The 19,948-nt window shown below is 42.7% G+C and overlaps 1 protein-coding gene across 1 annotated transcript in view; it reads right to left on the reverse strand.

The window, feature by feature from the left end:
- The window catches only part of MALSU1 (mitochondrial assembly of ribosomal large subunit 1), a 45,241-nt gene extending 32,352 nt beyond the window's left edge, over nucleotides 1–12,889 (reverse strand). The window contains exon 1 of the mRNA XM_044064619.1: nucleotides 12,270–12,889. Coding sequence (XP_043920554.1) covers nucleotides 12,270–12,567 — 298 coding nt within the window. The 5' untranslated portion in view covers nucleotides 12,568–12,889. The remainder of the gene's footprint in view (nucleotides 1–12,269) is intronic.
- Between the last annotated feature and the right edge of the window lie 7,059 nt (nucleotides 12,890–19,948).

The raw sequence follows: 19,948 nt of genomic DNA on the forward strand, positions 1-19,948 counted from the left end.
ATTTCCATTCTCATCTTCTTTTGAACTCCACCATTTCCTGTCATTACAGCTGTCTTATCTGCACTCAGTTTCATCCCATGTGCCTTCAGTTTTGCATTCCATTCCCCCAATCCTTTTTCTGAAGTTCTTGCTCAGTCTGCCTATAAATACCACATCGTCTGCATATAGCAACTTTGCTGATCTGTCCTCAATGACCAGTTTGCTAATGTAGTCCATCACCAGTATGACTAGTAGTGGGTTCACAGCTGAACCATGGTGCATATCCACTCCCTTTGGGAAACCCTCTGTGAGACCGAACATCGTTTGTACACTAGTCATTAGGTCCTTAATTCTACCAATGTTTCTGGGACTTTGAACCACCGCAGGGCTACCCAAATCAGCTTTCTTGGGACCGGTCATATGCTTTCTACTAGTCTAGGAATGCTCAGTTCGACTTTTTCCTCATCACTAACTTCTTCTTAGCTATCTGTGTCACTTCAAACATTGGGTCAGTTGAGCAGTTCCGATTCAGATCAGGGTGCAGCACATCTCCCATATTACTTTCTACTCTTCTGCATATTCATTTATCATTCACCCTCTCCAAAACTTTCATGCATCATTACAGGAGTCTGATACCTCTGTAGTGCCCACAGCTGTGAATCTCCCCTTTTGTTTTTGAACACTGATACTAGTATGCTTATTCTCCAGTCATCTGGAATACATACTTCTCTCCACGCTGCTAGGAATAACCTCAGGAGCCATTTATCCCCATCTCATTCAGCATCTTTATTACATCTGCTATGACCTCTTCTAAGCCTGCTGCTTTCCCTGACTTCATTTTCTGTAGTGCTATTCTTACTTCTACTATGGTGGGCTCCTCCTCTTCTCATTGTAGGCTGTTGTCTGGGGCGGTATAGCTTCTGTGGGGTTTTCTTCATTCAGAAACTAAAAGACCACAGTGAAGAACTTCTCAAAAGCCAACTTCACACTTCTTAAGACTGAAGTGGTATCCTTCAAGGTCCCTGGGCCAGTGGAAACCACAACCCACACTGCTGAATCCTTTACAAATGCCTTCTACGGACACATTCAAGAATGCATGGATCATGCAATCCCAAATAAAACCAAGACCCATTCCCCCAAAGGCAGAAGCCCGGTCTGGTGGACCCCAGCCATAAACAAACTTTACAACAGAAGAAGGAAGCTACTACATGACAGAGCAAAATCCCTAAAAGGGAAGGCATCTCTGATCAGTACTAGCAAAAAATTACAATCACTCATAAAATCATCCAAGGCCAACTTTGAGAGAAAAATCGCAAAAGACACAAAAGACAATCACAAGGCCTTCTTTAGCTATGTTAGAAACCTGGGTGGAAACTCCCAGATATGCTCAGAGTTAGTCCAAAATGACACAAAATACACTGAACCCACTGACATTGCCAACATTCTGGCAGACAGGTTCAGTGCAAATTTCTCCCACCAAAAGGAGAAATAACTATCCCAGCAGAGTGTAGCCTCCCTAACATCTCAGATGCCCATACACAAGCCTCTATTACTTACTTCTTTAAACTCCCAAAGCATAGTCAACAAAATAGCAACCCTCCATGCCTGGCTCACATATAATAAACCTGACATCCTATCTATCTCAGAAACATGGCTAAAACCCTCTATAAAAGACTCCGAAATAATTCCACCTAACTACTCTATCATTAGAAAAGACAGGTCCCATAAAAAAGGCGGTGGTGTAGCTCTCTTATTTTCAACATCCTTGTTAATTACTCCCTATGACAAACCTATTCCACAATTCAACAATGCTGAAATACTCCTCACCCTCCTACAAGTCAACAAGCATAAACACATATGTCTTGTATCTCTCTATATCCCCCCTGGTGACAATATCTCTATATTAGAAGACATCCTCTCTTGGCTCTCCAACAACATTAGTAATGAAACCATAATTTTAGGCGATGTAAATATCAGTTGGACCTCCATTCAATCTCCAACCAACCCCCTTAACATTAACCTATATAACTTCTCCCAGCTAATCAACGAAGTAACTCGTCCATCTAAAAACCTTTCCTGTGGCAGTATATTAGATTGGATCCTTGTCTCACACCCACACTATCACTCTGACAGCGGTACTCTTCCCGACGCTCTAAGTGATCATTTGCCCATCTTCACTTAGACTCCCCTGCATCTCTCAATTCCCCCACACTTATATTACTACCCGCAACCACAAAAATTTCAACCCAACAAACTTTTCAAATTCTCTAAAAGCGATTAATTGGAACAATCTAAAGACACTATCCTTAGATGATGCAGTCTCCCACTTTAACTCTACATTCTTAAAGATACTTGATTCCCAAGCCCCCTTAAGGACAAAGCGAATAAAAATAACTCTGCCCCTGGATTACCAAAAATACATTAGCAGCCATGCCTCAGAGATAAAGCCTGGGCACTTTTCCAGAGAATTAAGACCCCCAAATTCCCCATTGTATATTGAACACTGCGGAACAAAGTTAAAAAGCTTACTATCTCTGACAGACAAAATTATTTCTTTACCCTTCAAAACAATAATAAAACAAATCCACAGAGATTCTGGAAAGGAATCTCTACCCTCCTTAACCCTAGCAAACCACACACCCCACCCCTGATCCAAATGCCCCAGACCTAGACTTGGCTACTCAATTTAACTCCTTCTTCATTGACTCTATTAGCAAACTAACTTCCTCTTTTCTACTTCCACCTTATCATCCAATACCCCTCACCCTCTCCCGCAAAAACCACCATGCACTTCTCTTACTTCCCCATTCCCAGCTACTAACTCTTCACCTACTCTAACTTCCTCATCATCCTTACCAGTATCAAATACTTTCTCTCCCACTCTGCTCCCTTCTCATTAAAACCTATACCCATTTCTACAATAAAGAAACTCCTTCAAAATTGAAGCCCGGCACTAATGCACCTGATAACATCCCTCATACTTCCTAAGCATAGCTGCTGATGGAATTGCCTATCCCATAAGCATTCTCATCAACCGCTCAATCCTGGAATGTACAGTGCCCCAACTCTGGAAACAAGCCTTCATCATCCCTCCATAAAGGTGGAAAAACTGCAGTGTTAACAACTTCCGCCTAATTGCTATCCTGTCCCCATTTCTAAGCTACTAGAAAATGTGTCCAACTTCAACTACTACCATATCTTTTAGAAAATAACCTTCTTACATCTACACAACATGGCTTTAGGCCAAACCATAGCACCATGACAGCCCTCCTCTCCTTTCTTGAAACCATCAATAAAGCACGCGATTCCGGGAAAATTGTCTCCACCCTACTACTTGACCTTTCTAAGGCCTTTGATACTATCTCACACAGTCTGCTCCTAACTAAACTTTCCAACCTTAACCTTTCTCCCTCCTCTATAAACTGGTTCTCCAGCTACCTATCAAACAGACACCAAGCTGTAAAATGGAAAAAAGCCACTTCCTCTTTTCTCAATACCCCCACCGGAGTTCCCTAAGGCTCCATACTTGGTCCTCTTCTCTTTAACATATTTATAAATGATTTTCATAAATCTATCCCATATGCTGACGATTCTACCATTATTTGCTCTGCCTCATCTGTCCCTAAGCTTCTAAAGCTCACACAAGAAGCTTTCTCAATTACTGAGCATTGGATGAAAACAAACCACCTAGCTCTAAACGCCTCCAAAACCAAACTCATGGTATTTACCCCCTCTAAAACTACTCCCTTCAATACAAACAATTTCTTGATTATAAGTCAAAACAACTCAATTCTAGAACTAGTGTCCGAAACTTAAGTTACTTGGTGTCCAAATTGACAACCAGCTTAATTTCAACTCTCATCTTCAACTAAATATTAAAAAAACCCACCAAAAGCTGGGTATGCTCTACCGTCAAAACCATTACCTCACAAAGACCTCTAAAATCGCTCTCTCCTCTTCCTTTCTTATTCCCTCCCTGCTCTATGGCTCACCTCACCTAACAAATCTTCAGTCCTCTCTAAAGAAACAACTTTCCTCTTGCTACAATAAGATCGCCAAGTTCGCTAGCGGCCACAGGTCATCAACCCACCACTGTTCCTCTCTCCAAAAACTAAACTGGCTTGAACTTCCTCATCAGCTCAACTACATTCAGCTCACCCTAGCCCATAAGCTCACAAATAACCCTCTCTCTGTCCCTCCCTGTCTTCTGCTTTTAAGTTACATCTACCAGACAGAGTGTTAAGGTCTAACAACCAAAACCTACTAGAAGTACATAAACCAACACGTCCCCCAGGCAAATACCTTCTATCCTCTAACCTAGCCCGTCTCTGGAACTCACTCCCACCATCCATTCGTACCACCTCTAATCTTTATACATTCAAAAAATCTCTACACACACATCTAAAGTTGCAATGGGAATGTTCCTGTTCTCATCCATCATAAAAATATGGAACTCTTAATCCTTCATCCATTCTTAAGCTATTCAACAAAGCCTACTTAACTTATCATTCCCTTCATAACTACATTCATTTATAACAAAACAACTCTACCTCTCTAAAGTCATTACACAACTCACATCTATTTTACCTATTTCTATTACACTGTATTATATGAATGTTACCTCAAATGCAAAATCAATGACTGTATCCTATTTTACATTTGTATAAGTATCTAAGCTATCTATTGTTTATTCCTGCCCTCTGGTTTGCTTTAAGGGCTTTTTAAATTGTTTGTACCTATTTTGTGTGTCTGTTTTTTGGAGCTTTTCTCCCCAGGACTCCATTGAAAACGGGTTCTTTTAGGCCCAATGGACTATCCTGGTAAACCAACTGCAAATAAATAAATAAATAAATAAAATAAATAGGTGAGAGCCGCCCTCTCTAAAGCTAAAAACACAGCATCAATGGGACCAGATGGTGTCCCGGGCTGTGTGCTACATGAACTCCAAGAGGAACTAAACCCACACATAAGGCTGCTGTTTAATCTTAGCCTTACTACAAGATACGTACCCAAAGAGTGGTGTACGGCAACAGTGGTCCCACTTCACAAAGGCGGTGCTTCTACGGACCCTGGAAATTACCGTCCCATAAGCTTGACGAGCCTGGTCTGCAAAGCTATGGAGAGGATCATTATGGAACTCATAAACAAAGACATTGGGGACCTACAGACATTGGATCCTACCCAATTTGGGTTTGTCAAGGGCAGATCCTGCCTTTTGAACTTGGTCGACTTTTTTGAAACAGTCACTAAGGCCATTGACGAGGGTAAGGCAGTTCACACAGCCTACCTTGACCTTGCAAAAGCCTTTGACACAATACCCCACTCGGGCATCATAGACAAACTCACCAGCTTAAATGTAAACCCATATGTCACGAGATGGGTTGCAAACTGGCTCAAGGACAGAACCCACAGGGTCAGAGTTGCTGGAGCTACGTCAGACTCCAAGCCAGTCACATGCGGTGTCCCACAGGGCTCAGTCCTGGGACCCCTCTTGTTCTGCATTTATTTTTCCGAGGTACAGGCAAACATAGGAGGACTGTGGCTGACAAAGTTCGCAGATGACTGCAAACTGGGCACCATAATTGATACTCCAGCGGACACAAACATCCTTCAGAGAGGCCTCATAGAAATGGATAATTGGAGCCATGGCCTTAAGCTGAACGCCAAAAAATGTATAGTCATACCCTTTGGGAAAAACAAGGTACCCACAAATTACCACATAGGTGGTAATTCATTAAATACGGAAGAGGTAATCAGGGACCTAGGGACCCAGGTTGACAGTAACCTCTCATTTGACATTCACATTGCCAAAGTGGTTAGGAAGACCTTCTATATTGCCCACCTTATCAGTGCGGAATGGGGAAAATATGTTCCTAGTTACCTCTTTCTTCCCAGTCACACCTTCAATATTTTCAGTCTACCTTTAGAAAATCCTTTGGAGTTTGCTTGGGGTATAAAAATACCTAAGGAAACACTTCCAAGCAAAAATTCTACATCTTCTACACTTGGTTGCATATTCAGGAGCCATACACATATCCTCCCCCTTTGTTTCTTTGTTCATAGGTTGGTACTAGGCTATCAGCCCTAGGGCCTATACAAGCCTAGCCATAACAATTCCCTGGCTATTTCTTCCCACATTATTTACTTTCCTGGACCCCTGTCTAGCAGAGCGACTGACGTGATCCCTGGGGTGAATTTCCTTTCTCCCATCCAATCGTCAAGGTTCCTCTTGAAGAGGTCCAAAGAGGCACTCTGCTTGACATGTATGGGCAATCTATTCCAGAGTCTGGGGAGTCTCTGGGTCAGGAACCTATCCCTCCAGCATGTTTTGTTTATTGTGATGACAAGGTTTAGATCCCTGGAGCGTGTAGCTTTGAGGGATTGGGATTTCTTTAAGTGTAGCATGTCCAACAGCTCTGGGTTTGACATGGCCTTGTATGTTAAGCAGAGATCGCCTCTGAGTAGACGATATGCGACAGAGTATAGCTGGAGTTTTTAAGGCGGTCAGCGCAGAGCATCTGCTTTAGGCCTGTGATTCTTTTAGTGAGGTATTTCTGAGGCCTTTCCAGTTGTTGCAGATGTCTTGAGAGGTACATACCAAATGGGGCGTTGTATTCTATAATGGGTCTAATGAGGGATGAGTACAGTGGGACAATGACCTCCTTTTTTCTGGATGAAAAGCCCTTAGTGATGAGGTGTGCCACATAGAAGGATTTCCTGACTGTTGTGGCGATGCGGTTATCGAAGGTGAGACCACTGTCCACCTGTGTCCCTAAGTCTCTTATCACACTTTCTGTGTTTAGTGTACTGCCATCTATATGGTAATCCATGGATACATGTTTTTTCCCAAAGGGGATAACAATACATTTCTTGGCATTGAGCTTGAGCCCATGGCTCTGGCACCAAGCATCTGTTTCTGTAAGGCCCTTTTGTAGAGTATTCACATCATTTGGGGATTCAATAATGGATCCCAGTTTGCAGTCATTTGCAAACTTTGTTAGCCAGAGTCCCTTAGTGTTGACCTGTACTTCAGAGAAGTAGATGCCAAACAAGAGCGGCCCCAGGACTGAACCCTGAGGTACTCCACTTGTCACTTGTCTGGAGCTGGATTTGGAGTCGGCTACTTTTACAGTGTGGGTTCTATCAGTAAGCCATTTAGCAACCCACTGGGTGACATAGGGATTAATGCCCAACTTAGTAAGTTTATCTATGATTCCAGAGTGGGGGATGGTGTCAAAGGCCTTGGTAAGGTCTAGATAGGCGGTGTGGACCACCTTACCCTTGTCCATGGCTCTGGAGACTGATTTAAAGAAGTCAATCAGGTTCAGGAGACAAGATCGGCCCTTCACAAACCCAAACTGGGTGGGGTCCAGTGTTTGAACGTTGCCAATGTCTTTGTTTATAAGTTCCATGATAATACGCTCCATTGCCTTGCAGATAAGGCTTGTCAGACTGATGGGACGGTAGTTTCCGGGATCCAAGGTGGATCCCCCCTTGTGGATTGGGATAACTGTAGCTCTGCGCCACTCAGTGGGCACGAAACCTGAGGTGAGGCTATGATTAAACATGACACTTGGGTGAGGTGCCAGTTCATATTGTAGTTCATGTAGTACACAGCCCGGGATGTCATCTGGTCCCATGGATGCTGTATTCTTGGCTTTAGAGAGTGCGTTTTGTACCTGTGTGGCCGTTATTACTGGAATTTGTCAATCTTCCGGTATTGAGATGGGCCATTTAGGGGGTGAGAGGGGGGTGAAGTTGGCACTGAATCGATCTGCCAGGATACTGGCAATATCCTTCAGATCAGTATATTTAATGCCATTCTGTTTTAGCTCAGAGCAGATCTGAGCATTGCCATTTAGATTCTTGACATATTTATAGAATGCTTTGTGGTTGTCTTTGGAATCTTTGGCAATTTTATCTTCATAACTAGCTTTGGAGGATTTTATGAGGCATCTCAGTTTCTTACTGAGGCTAGTAAGGGAGTTTTTTGCATCCTGGGATTTTCCTCTTTTCTGCAAAAGTTTCTTCCTTTTGTTGTAAAGTTTGTTTATGGCGGGGGACCACCAGATTGGCTTCCTTTTTTTGGATGAGAGCATTTTGGTTCTATTTGGGATGGCACAATTCATGCATGAGTGGATGTGCTCGTACAGTGCCTTAGTGTAGGATTCAGCAGTTGAACTTTCAGTTCCCGTCTGCATGGGTGTCATGAAGTTTGTCACTTCTGGCTTGAGTAGCATGAACTTGGCTTTGGAGAAGTTTTTTATGGTGGTTTCTTTACTGGGGGGTGGGGGTGGGATGTGGATGTTAAGGGTGATTAGCTTATGGTTAGACCCGACTAACGAGGGGGTGACCATAGGTATGGAGCATTGATTTCCCATGTTGGTAATGACCAGGTCTAGGATATTGGAGCCCCTGGTGGGACTATGGATTAGTTGATCCAGGGCGTTGGAATTTATGAATTCCAAGAACCGCTGCAAAGGTGTTGGGACATGAGTAGTTTTCCCAGTTAATGGCAGGGTAGTTAAAATCACCCAGTATTAGGGTGTTTGGTTCTATCTTAATATTTTCCAGTATGTTTAGAAAGGTGTAGTGAGAATCTTGGGGTATGGTGGGGGATCTGTAGCAAGCTACAATTTGGATTGCAGTCTTACCTAGTGTTAGTTGCACTTGGAGAATTTCATACACATTGTGTTGGCCAACTAGCCTGGTGGTGTGAATATCCTAGGTGAATATTGACACCCCTCCACCTTTAGTGTTTAGGTCCTGGTTTGGTGGCCGAAAAGTGTGGTAAGAGTTGTAGCCTGGTATTGCAGGGGTGCTCTCTGGAGCCTTGAACCTGGTCTCAGTTACTGCACAGATATCGATGTTCTCCATTTTTAGGAGTGACTCGAGAGAGTGCATTTTGAGGTTTAGACTTCTAGCATTGAGTAGCATTACCTTCAAATTTTGCATGCTTGTATCGGTTACGGTGGTGGTTTTGTCCTTTGAAGTTTGCCTAAAAAAGGCACTATAGGGGTGGCAAGAGCCTTAGCCAGTAACCTGAATCCCAGGGGCGACAGGTGCAGACCATCTCTGGCAAAGCATCGTGGTCTGTCAATCATGTCATCCCAGGCAGACAGATACTGGATCCCCTTTGAATGACACCATAAGCTTAGCCAATTGTTGAAGTCAATCATTTTATCCTTATATTGTGGTATCATTCTGGGCGAAGGCAGGATGCTACTCAGGGCTAGGGTCATACCTGCCTGGGCCACATGATCCGAGAGCTCTTCCATGTCTCTTTTCTTGTAGTCCAGGGAGGTACGTCTCAAGTCATATTTGTACCTGTTGTGGAGTGACTTGAGTGCATGCGTTATGTGGCGGATCCTGGCACCAGACAGGCAGCTGACTGTAATTTTCTCCTTATTTAACCTGGTGAGAGGGACATCAGTGTGCCGGACTATAGAGTCACCTATGACTAAAGTGTTAGGTACATTGTCTTGCCTTAGGGGCTGTTGCTGGGTGGCACACTGGTGTTGTGAACTATGTGACACATTGGTTGTGATTGGTGTTTGTTTGCATTTCAGCTTCAGAGGTCTTTGTTGCTTGGGCAGGTTACAGTTAAGGGCCTCTGCATATGTGGATTTAGTGTTGCTATATGTGGGTGTTGGTGGTGCGGGTTTAGAAGGGCTATGTGTTGCTTGAGGTGTAGTGTGGGTGTTAACCTTCTCCTCTTGACTGTTTAGCACAATCTTGGGTGGAGAGAGCTTTGCTTCCATTTTGGCTATGTAAGTGCATCTCTCACAGGTTGTAGTGTTGGGTGGTAGGAGGAGAGGGTTGTCTGTGTACATGAGGCAATTGCTGCATTGCCCCAGTATGCCCAGATTCACCAGGTGGACAGGAGAAATCACCGGAAGCCGACCCTTGGACATGTCTGGTTTGGGGCTTTTTTTTTTTTATTTGTAAAGTATAAGAGCTGTTTCCTTAGCAAGGTACTTTGCAATTATAGGCTGTTTAGTGCCTACTATTAATGTATCCTTGTGAATTGCTTATTCAGTCTCTCTTCCCAATCTTTTCTAACCTCCTCCGATTTTAGTTGTTATGCAACATTTTACATTTCCTACTAATTTAGTTTTTATTGTTTAGTAATTCTGAGAACCTCTTGGCTGTGTAAACTACCATGGGTGGAGAAAAAATTTAACACTATCAAAAGATGATGATCACCCACTGACTGCAATGGTAGCAATAATTATGCTGGTAAGAGCAGTGAAGATCGGCAAAGACGGAGGTGGGGTGCTTGTGTTAGTGTATGCATGTTTGTGGAAGTATGTGCGTGAACATCCTTGTATGTAAGTGTCTAAACAAGTGTGCAAGTGTATTGGGGGGGGGGGGGTGCATAAGCCAACAGTATAAGCATTACCACAGTCACAGGTCTGGCAATGCTAATGGTTAAAAAAAAGCTTGATTCAGAGACATGCTATTGAACCAATAATGAGATCTTTCATATTAAGGCCATAGTGGATAATGTGATTCAGCAACAACTAATTGTATAAACTAGCCTACCTGTAGTTGGTAATTTACACAAGATGTAGGATTTGTTTTTTGAACCGCAGTTAGTGTCCATGGCAGTAATACCTATTGATTAGTGGTTACGTTATACATTAATCTTGCTCAAACTGCAAATTCATCCCTGGTTTATCACCAAGTTCTCAATGATAGAGGCAACAACTAAATGTCCCAACACATTTTTGTTGTTCTGCCTGTTATTTACACACAAAACATAACTAAAAACTACCATGGGAATGTAAAGCTAGACATCTTAAGAGCCTCAGAAATAATAGCCTAAGTACTTATGAACTATGTCTGAAGGTGAAACTATATATATATATATATATATATATATATATATATATATATATATGACACTGCTTAAAGAAGCTGAACAGAGAACTCTGTGCACTCTATTACCTGTAGGTGAAGCTATATACTTCTGAACAAGCACAGCCAACATAAACTCAATTTACTGTTTTGTAAATAAACACCCAGGTGTTTGGGCTAAAACCCACGCAAAATGCATCTAAAAAGGAACAGTCAGACTAGTGGCACAATTCAGAACTTCTAGATCTGTAGATCACTTTGGGAGAAGCCAAGAACAGCAGGTTGCATCCTACACTATTTAAATATGCATTAAAACAAAGAACTCTGGATCTGCAACGGCCAACTGAAGGATGAACAGTAAGGGAGATCTCTGAAAAACACAAATTGTAACTATAGTTTCCTGGCAGGGCTAAAGCTCTTTGCACAATTTTAAGTGTACAATCACAGTGACACCAGGAAAGACAATGCCACAGCCCATCAAATTCAAGCCAATCTTTTACTCCACCCCAGATCATGCAAGAGGTTCCACCCCTATAGAGCAGCTGCATTTGCCCAACACAGTAAAAAAGCAATTTTGAGGTACTATCCCCCCCACCAATCACTCAGACAAGCACACAGTCGAAAGGCTAAAATTTCCAGGGGGAGAGGAGGGGACGGGCGGGTAAATATTCTGGTAAGAAAGGTTACCATGTGAATACCACTACACATGTAGAAATTCACCTTCCTCTTCTACGAGGTAAATCAGTAATCTGAATGTAGTGTTATGTTGTTTTGTACTAAAGTGACGTTCAATTTACTTGCCCACCATTACAGAATTCTAAAATTATAGCGATGTTCAGTTTATCTTTCTACATACAGTTTACCTATAAACACGTAGTGTTATAGTGTTCTCTACTATAGTTTTAATTTACTTCTCAGCCTTGTAGGTTCAAACAATGACGCTTAAAATTAGATCGAGCAGTTATAAAATAGTGTATCACCGTTGCAAATTAGCAGAAGAAACAACAGTATGACTAAAGCACAAGACAAGAAATATGGCAACAACTTACAAAATAATACTTTTTCAGACAGTTATACAAACGTTGCTTGTTTGGAAAGTTTGCCATGTTAGCTAGCACTTGTATACAACTGTATTATAGAAAATGCATACATCAACATACCTCTGTAATATACCACTGCATTTTTACCTAGCACGTCGTTATCAGAAATGTTTCAACTTAAAAAAAAAAAAAAAAATGTTTCAACTTTAGTTTTGCTCTTTCAATAGCTTTCATTGTCGCTTTCTTCATACCTACCACGGGATGCCCCACATTAAACGATTGGTTAATAAACGCATAAACAGACACTTTAAGTTGTCCAGATAGTGGCTGCAAATTTCATCAACCTTGTAAACAAATGCAAAACAGGCAAACGGATGAACGTTCACCTACCTGCATTTTCATCTACGGATTCCAGTGCCTGCTCCTTGACTTCATCTACCTGCAAGTTGTTACTAGAGCCAGAAACCGGTCCATATGTTGTAGGAAACAATATGTGATTGACTGCAACTGGTAGAAAAACTGCTGGTTTACACATTCTAGTACTTAAGATGAAACTAGAATCATTTAATGATAAGCTGGAAAAAGATGTATTCATCCATTTGCGTACGCATCTCTGCCTGTACAAAGAAGACAACACGGTAGCTCCACAGGAGAATAACCGTTGTATTGGTTTTAGCAAACTCCTCATATTTAACTGAAATATTTTAATACATGTTTAATATAATGAAGGTCATACAATATGTCACTGCCTTCTATAACACAAACACAGCATGGTACTGAGTAATGTGGTCTTATAGTACGGGAAGGAAAACAATTCCACGTGACCAAAATATAAGGTTGAATAAGCAACTCTCTAAATGTAAGTTACGGAGTAGTTCATGAGAAGCATGATTCTGCAATAACAAAGAGATTGAAAATATTCAGATGACAAAAGCATTAACCTGTAGTACTCACGCTTAATAGTCCCTCCAAAATAAAATTAACCCCCTAATATATTACAGCTACCCCAGCAACCATCGGGCGAAAGGCAATAACCAACCCTGGACAGCATACGTCACGGGACATTTGCGTCTATTGGATAAAAGTTTCGCAGACTTTTCTTTGCTTAGGACGTGTGTGTCACGTGGCAAAACACCAGACTAACAGATATTCATTTTAAGGGGAAAAATACCACACAGATTTTGAGTGAGTGTTGGAACCTCAAACGGCTTAACATAAATCGAGAAACAGCGATAATAAAGGGGTTATGACTCGCTGTTTGCGGAGGAGGCTCGAGCTCCTTCTTTGACTAACTGCAGCAATATTTGCGTCAACTTAAAGGGCCAGTAATAACAATGTGAATATGTACCTATAATTAGGATTGTAGTCGCCATGTGGATGTGTAAAATAAATAAACTACCAACTTAATCACAATTTGCGTGGTAATTGACCCCAAAACGCCATCAGTAATTTAAAGAGCTGAAAAATAATAGAAATGATGTGCTATTAAGGCAGAACATTACATTGTCAGACAAGGCAGAGCAAGTTGTACTGTACTGTTTACGAATGGTATTTACTTCCTACATACGTTTTCATTTATTCAGGTTTGTTAACAGTGAAAGTGATGCGAGTGAGTCGTATTCCCCGGACCATAGTTCTCATGGGTATTCAATCACAAGCTGCTAAATAAATCTAACTTAAATGAGGGCTGTCTGCCCACAGTGCAATGAAAAAGTATTTGCCCCCTTCCTGATTTCTTTACATGTTTGTCGCACTTAAATGTTTGAGATCATCAAACAAATTTAAATATTAGACAAAGATAACCCAAGTAAACACAATATCCAAACTTACATGGTCCTATGTGAAGAAGTAATTGCCCTCCCTTGTTAAATCATGAAGTAACTGTGGTTATGCACAATTTCACTAGCCACACCCAGGCCTGATTACTGCCAGACTTGTTGAATTAAGAAATCTCTTAAATAGAATCTGACAAAATGAAGTAGGCCAAAAGATCCTAAAAATGAAGACATCATGCCACGATCTAAAGAAATTCCGGAATAGATGAGAAACAAAGTAATTGACATCTATCAGTCTGGAAAAGGTTACAAAACCACTTCGAAAGCTTTGGGACTCCAGCGAACCACGGTGAGAGCCATTATCCACAAATGGAGAAAACATGGAACAGTGGTGAACCTTCCCAAGAATGGCTGGCCTACAAAAAGTACGCCAAGAGCGCAGTGACTACAGCCAAGAGGTCACAAAAGGACACAGAACAACACCTAAAGAACTGCAGGCCTCACTTGCCTCAGTTAAGGTCAATGTTCATAACTCAACCATAAGAAAGAGACTGGGCAAAAATGGCAGAGTTCCAAGATGAAAACCACAGCTGACCAAAAAGAACAAAGGCTCGTCTCACTTTTGCCAAAAAACATCTTGATGATCCCCAAGACTTTTGGGTAAATATTCTGTGGACTGACGAAACAAAAGTTGAACTTTTTGGGAGGTGTGCATCCAATTACATCTAGCGTAAAAGTAACAGCATTTCAGAAAAATAACATAAATTCATAGGTAAGTACTAGGCTATCTGCCCGAGGGTATCTATCAGCCCAGCCAGAATGTGTTGGCTTTCGCCGCCCCCTTAGATTAGTTCCCTGTGCCTCTGTCCAACAGAGCCACTGCAGTGATAACCGGGGTAAATTTTCTGTTTCCCATCCACTTGTCAAGGTTTCTCTTGAAGAGTGTTAGTGAGGGGCTCTGCCTAATGTAGATTGGAATCCTGTTCCAAAGCATGGGGAGTCTCTGGGACAGGAATCTATCCCTCCAGCCCTTCCTATTTATTGTTGTGTTGTGGTGAGGTTTAGATCCCTAGAGCGTGTGGCTCTCGGGGATTTGTTTTTTTTTAGTGGAGCATGTCCATCAATTCTGGGTTGGACATGGCCTTGTATGTCAGGCAGAGATTACCTCTGAGTAAGTGGTATGCAACTGAGTACAGCTGGAGTTTCTTCAGTTGGGCTGTATAGGGCATCTATTTGAGGTCAGTAATCCTCTTGGTGAGGTACTTCTGTGGTGTTTCCAGCTGTTGCAGGTGTCTTGTAAGGTACATCCGAAATGGGGACGTTGTACTCTATGATGGGTCTGATGAGTGATGAGTAGAGGGGCACAGTAACCTCTTTTGTTCTAGATGCGAACCCTTTTGTGATTAGGTGGGCCACATAGAAGGATTTTCTAACCACCTTGGCAGTATGATTATCAAAGGAGAGATTACTATCTGCTTGGGTCCCCAGATCCCTTATTACATTTTCTGTATTTAGGGGACTACCACATATGTGGCAGTTCGCGGGTACTTTATTTTTCCAAAGGGGTTGACTGCATACTTTTTGGCATTTAGCTTGAGGCCATGATTTTGGCACCAGGTATCTGTCTCGGTGAGACCCTTCTGGAGGATGTCTGTATCAGCCGGAGAGTCAATTATGGCCCCCAGTTTGCAGTTGTCTGCGAACTTGGTCAGCCATAATCCTCCTGTACTTGCCTGTACCTCTGAGAAGTATATACCGAACAGGAGGGGTCCCAGGACTGAGCCCTGGAGGATGGACTTCTAACCAGTTTAGAGTCGGACCTAGAGCCTGCAACTCTCACCATGTGTGTTCTATCCATGAGCAAATTCGCAACCCATCTCATGACGTGGGGTTTATGTTCAGGCTGGTGAGCTTGTCTATAATACCAGAATGGGGAATGGTGTTGAAAGCCTTTGTGAGGTCTAAGTAGGCTGTGTGGACCTCCTTTCCCTTGTCCAAAGCCTTGGTAACTGTCTAAAAGAAGTCCACCAGGTTTAGGAGGCATGATCTGCCCTTACAAAGCCAACCTAGGTAGGGTCCAATGTTTGGAGGTTCCCAGTGTCTCTTTTAATGAGTTCCACGATGATGCGCTCCATAGCCTTGCAGACCAGGCTAGTCAGGCCTATAGGGTGATAGTTCCCGGGGTGTGTTGTGGCTCCACCTTTGTGGAGTGGGATAACTGTTGCTGTGCGCCACTCTATGGGTACGTAGCCTGTAGAGAGGCTGAGTTTGAACAGTGTATTTAGGTGAGGGGTTAGTTCATTTTGGAGCTTGTGTAAGACACAGCCTGAGACACTGTCCGGTCCTATTGAAGCTGTGTTTTTGGCTTTGGTAGGGCTGTTTTAACCTGTGTGTCAGTGATTACCGGGGATCTACATTCTTCTGGTATGATTATGGGCCCTTTAGGGGGTGAGAGGGGATGAAGTTTGCACTAAACCTGTCTGCCAGAATGTTGGCAATATCAGTTGGTTCTGTGCATTTTGTGCCATTCTGCACTAACTCAGAGCAGATCTGAGAGTTTCCACTTAGGTTCTTGACATAGCTAAAGAATGCTTTGTGGTTATCTTTGGTGTCCTTGGCAATCTTTCTTTCGAAGCTAGCCTTGGATGATTGTATGAGGGAATGTAGTTTCTTGCTGATACTGATCAGGGATGTCTTTCCTTCTTGGGATTTTACTCTTTTCTGTACTAGTTTCCTTCTTCTGTTGTATAGCTTGTTTATGGCAGGGATCCACCAGACTGGTTTCCTTTTCTTGGAGGAGTGAGTCTTGGTTTTGCTTAGGATAGCATGATCCATGCATTCTTGCAGGTGCTCATATAGTGCCTTTGTAAGGGATTCAGCAGCTTGGACAGCGTCGTCCTTTAGCATGTGGGCTGTGAACCTTTCCACCTTGGTCTTAAGTAATGTGAAGTTTGCTTTTGAAAAGTTTTTCCCGGTGGTTTCCTTGATTGGGGGTGGGGGGAGGAATGTGGATATCCAGAGTGATTAGTCTATGGTCTGATCTAACCAGTGAGGGGTTGACCTCCGGTGTGGAACACTGGTCACCCATGTTGGTGATGACCAGGTCCAATATGTTGTCACCTCTGGTGGGGGTGTTGAGCAGTTGAAGCAGGGCATTCAAGTTTATAAATTCTAGGAAGCGTTGGGACTTGAGTAATTCTCCCAGTTAATGTTTGGGTAATTGAAATCACCCAATATTAGGGCGTTTGGTAGGGCCTTCATATTTTCCAGTGTCTCCAGAAACGTGGAATGGGGGTCCTGGGTCATGATGGGTGATCTATAGCAAGCTACAATTTGAATTGCAGTTTTGCCCTTTGTTATTTGCACATGGATGATCTCTGAGGCATCATGCTTTGTCACTAACCTGGAGGTGTGTGTATCCTTAATGAATATGGATACACCCCCACCTTTTGTGTTTCGGTCCATGTTCTGTGGCCAAAAAGTATGGTATGAGTTATAGCCTGGTAGTGCTGAGGCACATAGATGATCTCTGAGGCATCATGCTTTGTCACTAACCTGGAGGTGTGTGTATCCTTAATGAATATGGATACAACCCCACCTTTTGTGTTTCGGTCCATGTTCTGTGGCCAAAAAGTATGGTATGAGTTATAGCCTGGTAGTGCTGAGGTGCTCTCTGGAGCCTTAAACCAGGTTTCTGTTACTGCACAGATATCGATATTCTCCATACTGAGGAGTGCCTCAAGTGCATGCATTTTGAGGTTAAGACTTCTGATGTTGAGTAGCATTACCCTCAGTTTTTGGTTACTTGTGCTATTTACGGTGGTGGGTTTGTCTTTTGAGCCTTGCCTAAAAAGGCACTATGGGGGCGGCAAAATCCTTGGCCAGTATTGGAAAGCCTAAGGGCGACAGGTGCAAGCCATCTCTTGCGAAGCAACGTGGCTTGTCGAGCATGTCATCCCAGGTGGACAGATACTGGATCCCCTTTGAATGACACCAGAAACTTAGCCAATTGTTAAAATTGATAATTTTTTTCTTTATACTGTGGCATCATTCTTGGTGAGGGCAGGATGCTACTCAGGGTCAGGGTCATACCAGCCTGGGTTATGTGATCAGAGAGCTCTTCCATGTCTCTCTTCATGTAGTCCAGGGAGGTATGTCTCGGGTCATTCACACCAACATGGACAATGACAGAGTCGTATTTGTACTTGTTCTGGGGAGACCTGAGTGCTTGTGTTATGTGGCGGTTCCTGGCGCCCGACCGGCAGCTAACTGTAACCTTCTCCTTGCCCAGCCTAGTTAGTGGGACATCAGTGTGCCTGACTATAGAGTCGCCTATTACTAGTGTGTTGGGTATGTTATTTTGCCTTAAGGGCTGTGATTGCGTGGCACACTGATTATGTGAAGTATGTGTTTCATGGTTTGTGAAGGGGTGCGGCGGTTGCTTGGATGTCTGCATTGGAGGTCTGTGTTGCTTTTGCAGATTTTTATTTAGAGCCTCCAAGTATGTTTTCATGTATTTATGTGTGTTATTTGCTGGTGTTGGTTTAGTAGGTCTATGTGAGACTGGTGGTGTGTTGCAAGTATTTCCCTTCTCCTCTTGACTGTCAGTTCCAGTCTTGGGTTGAGAGAGCTTTGCCTCCAGTTTGGCTGTATAATTGCATCTCTCACATATATTAGTGTTTGGTGGTAGGAGGAGAAGGTTGTCTATGTACATGAGGCAGTTGTAACATTGCCTCAAAATGCCCAGATTCACCAGTTGGACTGGAGAGTACACCTGAAACTGCCCTTTGGACATGCCTGAATAGGTAAAGTGAGCTGTTTTATTGATTGGCTGGTAAGGACGAATAGAGAGCCTTGTCCTTCTGGACAGTACAGGGGGGTCTTGTGCTAGGATTAATTAGTGCTTGCTATGAGTTTTGAGCAAGTGCTGGGCTGTGAAATGAATGGTTTGAGTGCTTAAGTTGAAAGTTTGTCTAGTTCCAAGGGAAAAATTGAAGAATACACTTCGTGGAGATAGTTTAACCCTAGCTAACCGGCGCGCAAATGCGGTTTTTATAGCAGGGAAATGAAAGAGAGAGAAATTAGCCCAAAATGGCCAATAAATTACTAACGTCTGGGCTGAAACCACTCCTCCAGGAACAGATAGGTTGCTCAAAGCTCCCCTCTCTCACAGGTGAACAGAGAAACTTCCTTCTATCCAAGTAAGGTATGGGCAACACAGAAACTTGTAACACAGCCCTGAATTCAGTAATAACCTGAAAACTGGACTATACTAGTTCAGAAAGGAGGGAGACAAGTATATTTTTTTTGTTCAGAAAATAAAGCAGATACAAAAAAAAACATTTTAAAGGCACAGAAATGGCTATCGCACTTTATCATCATGCCAACAGTCAAACATGGTGGTGGTAGTGTGATGGTCTGGGACTGCTTTGCTGCTTCTGGACTTGGACGATTTGCAGTGATTGATGGAACCATGAATTCTGCTGTCTACCAAAAAATTCCTGAAGGAGAATGTCCTACCATCAGTTCGTGACCTCAAGCTGAAGCCCACTTGGGTTCTGCAGCAGGACAATGATACGAAACACACCAGCAAGTCCACCTCTGAATAGCTCAAAAAAAACAAAATGAAGGTTTTGGAGTGGCCTAGTTAAAGTCCAGACTTGAATCCAATTGAGATGCTGTGGCATGACCTTAAAAAGGAGGTTCATGCTCGGAAACCCTCCAATATGGCTGAATTAAAACAATTCTGCAAAGAAGAGTGGGCCAAAAGTCCTCAGCAGCGATGTGAAAGACTCATTGCCAATTGTCACAAACGCTTGATTGATGCTATTGCTGCTAAGGGTGGCACAACCAGTTATTAGGTTTAGGGGGCAATTACTTTTTCACATAGGGCAATGTAGGTTTGAATTTCTTTTCCCTTAATAAATAAAATCATCACTCAAAAACTGCATTTTGTGTTTACTTGGGCTATCTTTGTCTAAAATTTATATTTGTTTGATGATCTGAAACATTTAAGTGTGACAAACATGAAAAAAAATAAGAAATCAGGAAGGGGGCAAATACTTTTCCATTGCACTGTACACTGAACAGCCTGCCGCAATCCATATTGAGTCAGATGGGGAGAGGACAACAGAGGAGATGATATGCCACCATGGAGGCAGATGATTGTCTCATAGGGTTAGATTACACACCTGCAGGGCGGGACCCCAAGACAGGTGCATAACCACAGTGTTGGGGACATTTGCCTCACAAGTTCAGATGCCCAAGTGAGCATGGAATTAGCATGTATGATTA

Source organism: Protopterus annectens, chromosome 3.part0, assembly GCF_019279795.1.
Source record: "Protopterus annectens isolate FY-2018-M chromosome 3.part0, PAN1.0, whole genome shotgun sequence".
In the NCBI taxonomy this organism is placed as follows: domain Eukaryota; kingdom Metazoa; phylum Chordata; order Ceratodontiformes; family Protopteridae; genus Protopterus; species Protopterus annectens.